This window comes from Solanum lycopersicum, chromosome 12, assembly GCF_036512215.1.
Source record: "Solanum lycopersicum chromosome 12, SLM_r2.1".
In the NCBI taxonomy this organism is placed as follows: Eukaryota; Viridiplantae; Streptophyta; class Magnoliopsida; order Solanales; family Solanaceae; genus Solanum; species Solanum lycopersicum.
The window spans coordinates 56,725,516-56,739,145 of NC_090811.1; the positions used below are offsets into that span (position 1 = coordinate 56,725,516).

The 13,630-nt window shown below is 35.1% G+C and overlaps 1 protein-coding gene across 1 annotated transcript; it reads right to left on the reverse strand.

Moving 5' to 3' along the window:
* Window positions 1-9,868: 9,868 nt before the first annotated feature.
* Window positions 9,869-13,184, reverse strand: LOC104645096 (uncharacterized). Its single transcript, XM_010316115.2, has 6 exons — window positions 13,134-13,184; window positions 12,336-12,468; window positions 10,983-11,510; window positions 10,768-10,913; window positions 10,518-10,710; window positions 9,869-10,155 (listed from the first exon to the last, which is right to left on the reverse strand). The coding sequence occupies exons 1-6, from the start codon at window positions 13,182-13,184 to the stop codon at window positions 9,869-9,871; spliced, it is 1,338 nt and encodes a 445-aa protein (XP_010314417.2).
* Between the last annotated feature and the right edge of the window lie 446 nt (window positions 13,185-13,630).

Here is a 13,630-nt window from a genome sequence, read left to right on the forward strand (position 1 = left end):
ACCAGTCCATTTGGACTTGAGCTTGCCCGGAAACAAGCGCAACCTAGAATTAAATAAAAGCACCAAATCCCCGACCATTAACTCTCATTTTTCAATTTTTTTGTCATGGTACTTCTTCATCTTTTCTTTGTATAGGGCTGAGCTTTCATAAGCTTTCATGAGAAATTCATCGAGTTCATTCAACCCAGTCAACCGTTGTTCTGCAGCTTCGCTCCAATCCATTTTCAACTTCTTCATAGCCCACATGGCTTTATGCTCTAACTCAACCAGAAGATGACAAGCTTTCCCATATACAAGTTGGTATGGCGACATACCTATGGGAGTCTTATACACTGTCCGGTAGGCCCAAAAAGCATCATCAAGCCTCCTTGACCAATCCGTTCTACTAGCGTTCACTGTTTTTGACAATATCTGTTTGATCTCCCGATTCGACACTTCAACTTGCTCACTAATTTGAGGGTGGTAAGGAGTGGCCACATTATGGCGAACCCCATATTTCTCCAATAATCCCTTGAACAATCTGTTGTAGAAGTGGGAGCCCCCATCACTAATAATTTCCCTTAAGGTGCCAAAACGAGAGAATATATTCTTTTTTAAGAATGCAATGACACTCTTCCCTTCATTGTTTGCGAGGGCGATGGCTTCGACCCATTTAGATACATAATCAACTGCTATTAAAATGTACTTGATTCCATGAGAACTCACAAAAGGGCCCATAAAGTCAATACCCCAAACATCAAATAAGTCAATCACAAGAATGGGGTTTAGAGGGAGCTCTTGCTTTCTTGAAATTCCGCCATCTCGTTGGCATCGGTCACATGATTTGCCAAACTCATGAGCATCTTGATGAAAAGTTGGACAATAGTAACCATATTTTAATATCTTATTAGGGGTTCGAATACCGATGTGATTTCCACCAACGGGTGAGGAATGGCATGCTTCCAACACACTCAACATCTCACATTAGAGCACACAAAGCTGAATAAGCCCGTCGGTACAACTCTTATATAAGTATGGTTCATCCCAAAAGAACTTCTTCTCATCGTACATGAACTTTTTTCTTTGAGGAAAGGACAAGTCCGATGGAACAATATCACTAGCCAGATAGTTTGCACAATCTGCTAACAATGGAATCAAGTCTTGTGAAGCAGCCAATACATGCTCATTGGGGAAAGTATCATCAATGTCAGTCTTATCCCTCAACTCTCTCATAGCTTCATCCTCTAGACGGGACAAATGATCAGCAACTTAATTTTCAGCTCCTTTTCTATCCATCACTTCAAAGTCAAATTCATGTAGCAGTAATACCCAACGAATCAACCTAGGTTTCGCATCCTTCTTTGCCATAAAATATCTCAACGCTGAGTGGTCATTATGCACTATAACTCTAGTACCTAGAAATAGGAGCGGAATTTCTCAAAAGCAAAGACTACTGCAAGGAGTTCTTTCTCAGTCACTGTGTAGTTCTTATGAGCTTCATTTAGGGTTTTAGCATAGTAAATGGGGTGAAGGATTTTGTTCTTTCTTTGTCCACATACTACACCAAGAGCAACCCCACTAGCATCGCACAACACCTCAAATGCACTGTTCCAATCCGGATAAATAATGATAGGTGCAGACACCAATTTTTCTTTTAGCTCACTGAATTCTTTAAGACAGGATTCATCAAAACAAAATTTACAATCTTTCTCCAGCAGTTTGCACAATGGATGTGCAATCTTTGAAAAGTCTTTGATGAATCTCTGGTAAAAACCTACATGCCCAAGAAAGCTTCTCACACCTTTCACAGAGATCGGTGGGGAAAGTCTCTCTATTACCTCTACTTTATGTCGATCAACCTCTATGCCCTTTTCTGAAATGCGATGACCCAAACCAATACCTTCTTTCACCATGAAATGACATTTTTCCAAATTTAGTACTAAATTGCCGTCTTCACATCTCTTAAGGACCTCAGATAAATTGTTCAAACAACGCTCGAATGAATCACCAACCACACAAAAATCATCCATAAAAACTTCTATAGTATCTTCCACCATGTCGGAAAATATGGACATCATACATCTCTGAAATGTGGTGGGTGCATTAAACAACCCAAACAACATTCTTTTGAACGCAAACGTCCCATATGGACAAGTAAAAGTAGTTTTCTCTTGATCTTCTGGTGCAATAGAAATCTGATTATACCCCAAATATCCATCAAGAAAATAGTACTACCCTTTTCCGGCAAGTCTATCCAACATCTGGTCCATGAAGGGCATTGGAAAGTGGTCTTTTTCAGTCCATGAATTTAATTTGCGGTAATCCATACACACCCTCCATCCATTTACCGGTCTCATTGGAACAAGTTCATTTTTTTCGTTGGGGACCACAGTCATTCCCCCTTTCTTAGGTACACACTGAACAGGGCACACCTAACTATTATCGTCGATCAGATAGATTACTCCGGCATCCAACCACTTAATGATTTTCTTCTTCACGACCTCTTGCATAGGAGGATTTAAGCGTCTCTGGTGCTCAATACTTGGCTTATGATCAGGCATGAGTTAAATTTTATGAGAGCAAATACTAGGAGGGATCCCTATAATGTATGCAATAGTCCACCCAATAGCTCTTTTGAACCTTTTTAGCACTTTCACCAAACTCTCAACTTGTTGTTCATTCAGGTCCGATGCAATGATTACCGGCAAAGTGTCACCATTTCCTAAGAATTTATACCTGAGATGAGGTGGGAGACCTTTTAGTTCTAACTTTGGAGCCTCCTCTATAGATGGTTTCGCGGGTGGGGACTCACGATTCTTCATATCTAACTCTTATTTCTTCGGCTTAAACCGAACATCACCTCGATCAAGAGCCGCGACTAATGACTCATACTCTTCAATGCAATCGCTATCAAAATTCATTATCACTGCCGCTAATGCTTCTACACCTAGACGTTCTTCTATTTGTGTCTCAGATGTCTCACCAATGTTGTAGGATATAGCAGATACCAGTTGGAGCTCACCACTCTGCCTCATGGACCTACAAATGTTAAAGGTCACTTCCTCATTGTTCAACCGAAATTTCATCTGCCCCTTTTCCATATCTACTAAGGTTATTCCCGTAGCAAGGAATGGCCTCTCAAGAATAATGGGCACTTCAAAATCGACTTCACAATCAAGAATAATAAAAATTTCCAGAAATAAAAACGACTCCACTTTTACTAGCACATCGTGGAGTATCTCTATAGGCCTTTTCACTGTTCGATCAGCCATCAGTAGCCGCATCACAGTGGGCTTTGGGTCACCCAAACCCAACTTCTTGTAAATGGAGAGGGGTAGCGATTTATGCTTGCCCCCAGATCACATAATGCTTTCGCAAAATGTAATAGCCCGATTGTACAAAGAATATTGAACACACCCAGATCTTTTTTCTTTTGTACCAGAGATCTTGTAGCAATAGCACTACAGTGCTGCATTCTATCATCATCCTCAAAAGTGAGCGATCTTTTCTTTGTAACTAGAGGAAAATTGATAGAAATTTATTTCAACATTGTTATAAAACGCCGATATTTACCATCCTCAGTCTTTTTCAATAATTTTTGAGGAAATGGGGGTGGTGGCCTAGGAATGGGAGTTACCTTTTTAGGCACTTCAACATCTTTTACAGTGTTATCCTCTACTTCACCATTAATATCTTCCACATTATCAGTATCTTTTTTCACCTTTTTCTCATTTGTCGGCATAGGTGGGTCAATGGTTTGCTTTCCACCTCGAGTAGTTATTGCCATACAATTTCCATTATTTTTCAGATTTTGGATAGTGTTGCTAGGAAGAATGCTCGATTGCCGTGTGTTCACATTCGCAGGTAATTGGGCCAATTGTAACTCAAGTTGCTTAATCGATATTGCATGTGTATCGACTTTTTGCCTAATACCCGCTAAATCATTCCTCAACTCTTTATTGTGCTCATCACTAGCATCGAACCTCCTCATCACCTCAACCTTCCCTAGGAGTAACTTCACGATTTTGAGGAGGAACATAGGGACCATTCGTGTCATTTCTATTACCATAGTTAGCCCTGTTGAAGTTGTTGCCGCGGTTGTAGTTTCCATCTCGGACATAATGACCCTCACGGTTGTAGTTACCATAGTTCTGACCTTGGTTCCCTTGACCTTGGCGCCAATTTTCCTGATTAGAGCCTTGGGCACTTGGTCGGAGATCCCCCGTCTGCTCATTTACCGCATAGGAATCCTCCTCAAAATAGCACTCATCATTTTGTGGCAGTGGTTTTGACAAGTAGTTGACTGCATTTATCTTTTCTGCACCCCAGTGACATGTTTTAGTACCAACCCAAGCTCAGTTCTCATCTGAGCCATTTCTTCGCGAATCTCATCTCTGGCTGAGTTGTGAGTGGACTGTACTGCGAAGGTATTTTTCCCGGTATCTGACTTCCTAGTTCTCCAAGCTTTTTTATTCCGGGAGATTTTCTTTAACTTTTCAGCAATCTCAGCATAAGGACATTCCATAGAAGATCCACCTGCTATAGTGTCCAACACCGCTTTATTATTATCATCCTCTCCTCGATAGAAGTATTCCTTCAGTGACTCATATCTATACGGTGATTTGGGACACTTCTCAAGAACAAGGTGAATCTATCCCAAGAACTACTAACTGACTCTCCTGGTAGTGCCACAAAGTTGTTCACTCTGCCTTTGTGGTTTAGTTTCTTGGAGACCGGATAGTAGCGTGCTAAGAAAACATCCCTTAGTTGGTTCCATGTGAAAATTGAGTTGTACGGGAGATCAGTGAACCATATAGAGGCCTCTCCCTTCAGTGAGAGGAAACACTCTGAGTCCTATTACATCCAAGTCCAAGTCAGGCCTCCCTACACAGCTTTTACACACTGCCCTTACCTTAGCTATATGGGCATGTGAATCCTCAGAAGGTAGGCCTGAAAACAAACCTCTAGCAGTGAGCATTTGCATCAGGCTACTAGTTACCACAAAGGTGTGCCCTGGTGGTAGAGGAGGCAAGACAAGTGGCCCATCGGAGTCTGCTATGTCATTATAGCCTCTGTACTATGCTTGGGGCCGTGGAGCGGGATTTTGTCCCCTCTGTTATTCTTCCTCTCTGTGTATTTGGCATACAAGGAAGATGGTTCTGCAAGAATCAAAAACAACAAAACAAAGTAAAATCAAAAAAAATATCAACTAAACTATAGTAATAAGTTTAAATTAATCTAAAAGCAACTTTCCCCGGTAGCGGCCTCAAAATTTGATACGCTCAAATTTACTTCTCAAATAAGAAGTAAAGCAGTCATGTCAAGTAAATAACCCAACTAGTGAAGTTGGGATCGTTCACATGAGAAAAATAGTTTAAACTTAACTTCAATCTATTATTACTATTGTTTAGTCAATTACTTCCTTGGAAAGCAAAAATGATAAAAATTGGGGTTTCTATTCCTAAATAAATGAAAATAACTAGCGAAATAAAAGGAGACAACTAACAACTTCGAATGTTGGAGTTTAATCAATTAATCAAAGTAACTAGGGTTTACATGTTCCCCACAGGTTCATAACTTGATAAGTCTAACTATAACACTTCTTTCATAGTATCTTGCATGCAATGTGATAAGTTATGTATTTCTAAATCCTTGGTCCGGCATCTAGAAAATTTCACTCCACACCTTGGTCCGGCTACGTGTGTTCCTATCCTAACCCTTATATTTACCTCATATTAAGCATCGTATTCGATATTTGACTAAGTTATTACCTCGTACCAATCAATACTAGCCTATTAGATAGTATACACTAAATCTATGTTGACAATTCTTTTCCTATTATCTACCTCCTTGGTCCGGCATGTAGCATTAAGGCGAGTTATAACGTTGGTCATCCGTTAAAAAGACTTCTATGCGAAAGAATTATCAATACATGCAAGACACTATTGTAGAATTGTTATTTTAGTTAGGTTTTTCCTCATTATTTGCCTATGGTTCCCACAACCCTGGTTATGGATTTTAGTTACCCATAGTCATAATCACAATATTCAAATATATGGTATAAGAATTCATGTAATTACTTCAATGAGAAAGAGTAAAATCCGAAAGTTCGCTTGATTAATCAACAAAAATCACCAACAATCAATTAAAAGAATCTCAAAGTAATCAAGAATCTAACAATAATCAAAGCCCTAACCAAATAATCCAGAGTCTAACCTCAAAAATGAGGTTTTTCGAACTATATATAGAAAATAAAAACCTAATTAAACAAGGACTCTATTTGCTGAAAATCTGTCAAAACGCGGCTGGATCGACGGACATCGCGACGGATCGTCGTGGTCACGACGGACCGTCATGGACTCCGTCATCCCATACTTGATGAAATTTCTTTTGTTTCTCTCTTCATTACCTTCGACGACAGGTATGACGAATCGTCACAGCCACAATGGTCCGTCGAGGGTCTCCCTTCAAAAACACTTGAACTCTTGGAATATAGGTACTGGGACTACTTCTCTGAACTTCATGAGGAACCTGCAGGACGGACCGTCATGGACACGAAGGTCCATCACGCTTTCCGTAACCCCACACTTGGTCAGACTTCCCCATCTTCCTTCAGCAGCTGCACTACGCTGCCACCTACGGACCGTCACAAGCTCCGTAGGTGGTCTCTTATGCATTTCATTGCTCAAAAACCTCCGCCTTCATCTTTGGACAGATTACCTGCAAATAAGGAGAAACTTATATAAAAATTAGTATAAAAAGGCTTTTGGACACACTAAATTTAAAGAAAAAGTATTAATAATACCGTGAAACCACAGTATATCACGTATCAGCACAAATTATATTAATAATTTTTATTTAAAAGCTGGATATTCAGGATGGTGACGCACATCAATCGCACCAAGATTTAAATGAACATTTCATAAAACAAGATGGTGATGAAAATGTTCAACACAACATTCCTCACGTTTTGCCCGAAAAAACAACAATGGATGCATCGGTAGATTTTTCAATTTTGCTTTATGACATACAATTTTATTACACACAAATTTTTTAAAAAAATCATTAGATCATATTATACAGTAATCTTCCACTTCAACAACAATATCGTCATCAACTCAAGAAGCAATAGATGCACTTATCAAAGATTTGGGTAAAGATCCTACTAATGCTAGACCATTATATTCTTACAATCCACAGAATATAACTAGAAGCCAGTACTTGTTGACCTAAAGTCAATTACCCACTGACATTCCAATAACTGAGATTGGAGTTAGAACCGATTCAGTCACTCCTACGCATAGAAACAGAATGCCTTCGAGAAGGATTTAATCTCCATATTGTATGTCTTTTGGGTCAAGCGAGAAGGGAAAAGAGAAATTGAAGGATATGACTTGACTCCATTTCCCGTTCGAAGGATGTTGCATTACAGATCAAGTTTCTCCGAAATTTATTAAGGATTACATGAATTGGTTGTCAAGGGGGCTCCTAAAAAATCATAACAATAAGTAAGTTTTAAACATTATTTTTGCAAGTGTTTGGGGTAATTATTTTTTATATAACTAATTCATGATACTTTGTTTTATAAAAATTGTAATTAAGTGACTGTTATGTATCATGTATATGTACTGAAACTTATGTATCTTATATGCAGGAACCCATCAGACGATAAATAAAGATCAAAATCTTCTTCTTTTGGATTTACGATGATGGACTTTGTTGTTGCTTTTTCAATGAACAAGAATTGGTTCTATATCATGTCACAGCCAAACAAATGTTGGTCTGATGAGGTAAAAATCTTAAACTAATTATCAAATATGTATTAGTCATACGTATATTATTATAACATGATACATTCTGTAAAAGTATCATACTATTTAATTAGCAAAATTTATGATCAATTTTTTATAATTATATTTTTTTATATTGTTTAGATGTATATAACTTCTTAGTATGTTTTCATTTTGTTTATAGTACATCGATTTGATTTTGTACTACCTTCATAAAAAATCAAAACTTTGCAGCATGGATCAATACAGATACACAACAACCCACTGCTTGTTCATGTCACATGTAAAAAATTGTTATGATAAATATTACATGGACGATGATGATGATAGTCTTAGTACACAAGAACATGTTGATCGCGACTCAGTTGTATATGTATATGATAGGTCAATAATTAACATCATCAAAGGTTTTGGAATCACAGCTGCTTTACCATGGCATCTTATAGATGAGGTCTACATCCCAATTAACTGCGATCAAGAATTCCATTGGGTGCTGGCAGTTATTGAGTTGAAAAACAGGGTGATCAGAGTTTTTGACTCATCAATATGCACAAGAAAAAAAGCAATTCCTCATGAGATAAAAATGTTGTCTAAAATGCTTCCTTCTTACCTACTGGACAGTGGATTCTTTGAAGAAACTGAGCGCACAAATTTTGCTGATTGTCATGCATACAAAGACAACATTATTGGTTCACTTCTGGAGCCTCAAGTTCCTTTCATGATTGAATTTGCACAAGACATTGCTAAACAGGATTGCGATAGCCTGTAAGTATCAAGAATTTTTCGTTTGTCCTTAATCATGTATCATTAAGTTTTTAATTTTTATTCTGTATTTTTTGTAGAGACTGTGGGTTATATATTACTGCATTTGCCGAGTATATGAGTGACCAAATCAATAAATCATATGTTGATTTTAGTCCTAATTACCTACGTCAAAGATATGAAGCATTGCTGTGGAGTTATGGCAGTGAGAAGGCTAAGTGCGGATATGTTAGTGACAATGATGATCCATTAAAATCTAGGGGCATAGTCACACCACCACCAGAAGAAGATCTAGTTCACATTGTGTAGCATTTATTATTAAACAATGTTTAAATGTTATATTTCCTGTTTTGACACATTATTGAACAAGTATTTTGATGTTTTTAATGTTATTTTTTTGGTTTTGTCAATTTTCATGAATATTTTTTTTGTTACACTATGGAACAAGTATTTTTGTCTAGAAAATATAAATATCAGACATATTATAGCGTCACACAGGGTTAATAAAGTATAGTCAAAGTTTTTTTAATTAAACATAGAAAGTAATAGTTTATTTGAAAACTAATTTTTACATGATACTTAGTTACAATGAATAACATAGTTGTATGAATTGCGATAATTTTGTAAAAATAAAGTTATTTACAGTATATTTCAAGTAAAACATATCAAAAAAAGCATTCCACAAGTTAAATAATATAAAATCACATGATACATGATTTATAGTCATTATAAAGTACACACTAACCTCAATAAGTGTTTTCTTTTTTATTTAATGGAGATGATACATTGGGCAAAGCAAATGATATATGTGTACTAAGTTACCCAAACACACATTTTTTTTATAAAAAATTAAGGAATCCCACAATGTAATACAATAATTAAGAGCACATGATACATTGGCTAAAGCATATGTATCATGTACCATATGTTACCTAATAATCCTTAGATTTATATCTCTTAGTGTAACATAAGATTTATAAAAATTTTATATAAAAAAGAAATATTGACACATATATTTCTCAACACCAATAATAACAAAGTATTTATAATCAAAAGCGCGACTTAAAATTTAATTAACACAGGTTATTTATAAGTTTATTTATCAAAACCAAAAGTGTTCAAATTGCAACTGTAATGAATACTGAAAATCATTAAAATGTTTACGTTATAAATTATTCAAAAAAAATACATATCTTAGAAACATTACGACTAATTCACTTCTCTTTTGGGTAGAAAGTACAAGTTCTTCTGTTTTGTCCTTCTTGTCCACATTGTCCACAACAGTTTGTGTTCACCGAAATCTTTTCATCTGCATTCTTTCTTCTTCTTTTTCTTGGTCATCCAGATAATCTTCTGTATCTAGGTGGATAAACAGTTTCAGCTACCACATTATTAGGATCTGACAAATCTTCCTTATATGGCATTGGTACCATTGGAATTTCATATGTTTTTGCCAATGTATCAGGCTTGTAGTAATCAGAGCAATACGGATTCATATCTGTGACATTCTTTTTTTTCAATACAGTGATTACATGTGAACAAGGTATCTCATCTAGTTGAAATCTACCACAAGAACATATTTTCCGTTCAAGACGAACAATATATATTCTTCCAGTTTCATAAACTGAGAAAATAAATTCAGATGATGGAACAACTTGTGTACATTAAAAATTGTAAATATATAATTTTTAAAAAATAAATCATGTTCAAACTGCAGATGATACAATGAATTAGATATATATAATATAAAGTATTATATAATGATACATACCTCCATATTTGAACTTTTAGCCGCGTTTATAATAAACAATTCCTCAAATTTTCTCCCTAATGTGTCCTTTGTGTATGAGGCTACTTCTCTGTTTTTGCAATGCCAAGAACCAAAAAGAATTTTAACTTCTTCGAAGAATTCTAATATAGTTAATTGGCGTGCTTCAACAAGACAACCATTGATACATTCTGCAATGTTTGAAGTCATCATTCTACCTCTGTTTACTGGTGTATGAACTCTTGACCACTTTTCGTAACCTGCATCTTCAAGGTACTCCTTAACCCTGTGATCAATTCTATCAACCTTATCAATCAACTTATCAAAATTTTCCTTTCTATATGCCTTGGCCATAGAGTAGAATAGATCACTTATGGCCTTTCTGCTCCTTTTGAAGTTTCCACATACATTCTTCCAAAGATGTCAAATGCATGCATAATGAGGTATATTTGGGAACACATTACTCACACTCTTCATGATAATCTCATTTCTATCTGAAACAACACACATATCTTTTCTCTTGCCAAATGCATGTTTGAATTGTTTGAAAAACCATGTCCACGAACAATCATTTTCGGTGTCAACAACACCATATGCCAATGGAAATATGCAACCTGATTAAACACACATTATATCATTTGATACGTAACATATAAAAACACATCATAACTATAAAAAAATACATGCGCCATCAAGTGTGCTTGCTAATACAAATGTCTCTTTGTAAGCTCCACTCAGATGTGAATCATCCACAACAGCTACTGGTGTGCAGTAATTAAATTCCCTAATGAATGGTCTTAAGGCGATGAACAAATACATAAATTTATCCTCTTCAGTCTTATGCATTCTTATATAAGAATTTGGATACACAGTTTTTAAATTGTGTATGTATCGCGGCAACCGTCTATATCCTGCAGATGATTTTCCCCTAATCATGGAGAGTGCACGTTTTTTAGCACGCCATGCTTGCTGGTAAGATATTTGAACCCCATAATATTCTCTAATATCATCAATTATATCTCTTGGAATATATATTTGTTTATGATTGACCAATTTTGGAGCAGTAACTCCACTTACAAATTCGAGTGTTGCTTGGACCTTGGTTAATACCCTCTCCCTCATCGGACACGTATTTTCACTATTGAAACTTCTAACAATGAATATATCAGATTTTTTCCTGTAGTACGCCTTCATAGTCCAACCATATTTGTCTGAAAAGCATACCAACACATAGCTGCATACATTTTTTAAGCATATTAATACTTATAGCAATTGCATCATATAATATATTCAACAATAATGTTTAAAGTAATCAAACAATGAATTACATAAAAAGTATCTACCAGTTTTTGAGAAAATTATTTCTTACACGTATCAGAACTTTTTGATATGCTTGTTTAAATTGATATAGTCCTTACTATATCAGCAGTAGTATATTAAAGTATCAAAATAGTTATTTCAATGTATCAAAAAAATTAATGAAATAGTGATACATTAAAATATCAAAAGAACTAATGATACATGTAGGTTTTCATAGAAAATAGTAATGTTTCATGTACTAATTTTGAACAGCATATAAATATATATATATATATATATATATATATATACATATATACATATTCAAAACACTATCATACCTTTGTTAATCCGACTTCTTTACTTTGCAATTGAAGTTGTTCTTTATCTTATATTTCGTCATCACATCTACAAGTGTTGCTTTATCCTTATATATATGACATGTCTTCACATCTAGACTATCTGAATTGATTATAACATTTGTAACTCTAACTTCTGGATTTTCATATGAATCAAATAATCTAAATTCAACCAATTCCAAAGCCTCTGTATCATGTGTTGTGCCTTCGACACACGTAATTTCTCCACATGTTTCATCAAAGTTATGTACAGTACCACCAATCTTTTCAATTGTGTCAATACATAATGGATACATTGAAAATTCAGGCTCATTTTTTTCAGTTATAAATATAGTTTAACACTCATATCGTTCTTAAGCTTCATCGGACAGAAGTTACCTTCTACAATGTAACAAATTTCAATATCTTTCCTTGATACATCGATGTCCAACTCGGCTGCAATTGCTGCTTTGAGATTAGAAAACGAAATTGAATCTCCAACAATGATTCCGTCGATTTTGTAACTTTCATACTGTAATTCGTTCACCCAAATTTCGAAATGTCTTATCAAAATTGATGTATTCATCATGAATCATCCACAATAACAACAATCAAATTTGTATTGTTCGAAATTTAACTGGATGTTCATAAAAAATGTCTTCAAACTAGATGATATAATCTTGAATTTTCAAAATTTGAAATTGTTATCCAATTACATGCTGAATTAATGCTTATTAATGAACTGTTATCGTAAATTAAGCTGATTTAGATAACAAATTTAAATGTTCCATTTTTCCCCCTTTTATTCTTAATAGTTTTAAGTTACTATGTATCATTTGCCATGTATCACAAGATACTAATGTACCACTCCACAACAATTTTAAGGAATTATTAGTAAATACTAAATTTGTCGGGACAAAGTGTAATTATTGTATTGCACTATGGGATTCCTTAAATTTTTACTTTTTTTATAGTAGGCGGCTTTGTGCCTTACAAGGCCCAAAAAAGACATGAGACTTATAAGGCTCGTGAATTTTTGAGTCTTACTTTTAAAACCCTATATTTAACACTGTTAGGGAAATTAACAAAATATTGCCCCTTTGGTATCAAAATATATTGAGATGCCCTTTTGGAAATTTCGAAATAAATTGTTGCCCTTTTGGTTCCATACTCATTTTTATTCCCCCCCCCCCCCACCCAGGCCCCACCTATCCCTTTCACTCTTTCTTCTTCCTTCTTCTTCACCATTTCTAGCCCTTATCTATTCATTTTTTTCCTCTTCATATTTTCCTACGAGCTCCATCGTATCTCTTGTTTCTCTTCCTTTCTTCATCTTATTCGGTGAACCAATAAGCTTTATTTAGCTCCGATGAAAATTGACAAAATTTATATGTGTGAAATTGACGTCAATAATAATATATTGGTGTTTCATTTTGTGGATTACTAAAGAAATGGTGAAATTGAAATAGTTGATACAGTTGAAGATGAAGATTGAGGAAAAAAGATGTTTCAATGGAGAAGAAGCTTTTGGGGAAGACAATAAAATAAAGAGAAAAAATTAAAAGTTCGTGGACCAATAAAAAAATTCATATAGTTTAATAAAAGTTGATATATTAAGAAAATAATATGTAAATATTAATTATATATTAACTTATAAAAAATGACATGTGTATGATTTTATAAATTTTTTTCCT

What these genes read in the sequence shown, in the direction of transcription:
- LOC104645096 (XM_010316115.2), bottom strand. Translation starts at nt 13,184, where the DNA reads ATGGTGAAGAAGAAGGAAGAAGAAAGAGTGAAAGGGATAGGTGGGGCC. An exon ending in AATTTGTTACATTGTAGAAG is followed by an intron (nt 11,511 to 12,335) that starts GTAACTTCTGTC and finishes TATGCTTTTCAG; the next exon opens with ACAAATATGGTTGGACTATG. An exon ending in ATGAGATTATCATGAAGAGT is followed by an intron (nt 10,711 to 10,767) that starts GTGAGTAATGTG and finishes CATCTTTGGAAG; the next exon opens with AATGTATGTGGAAACTTCAA.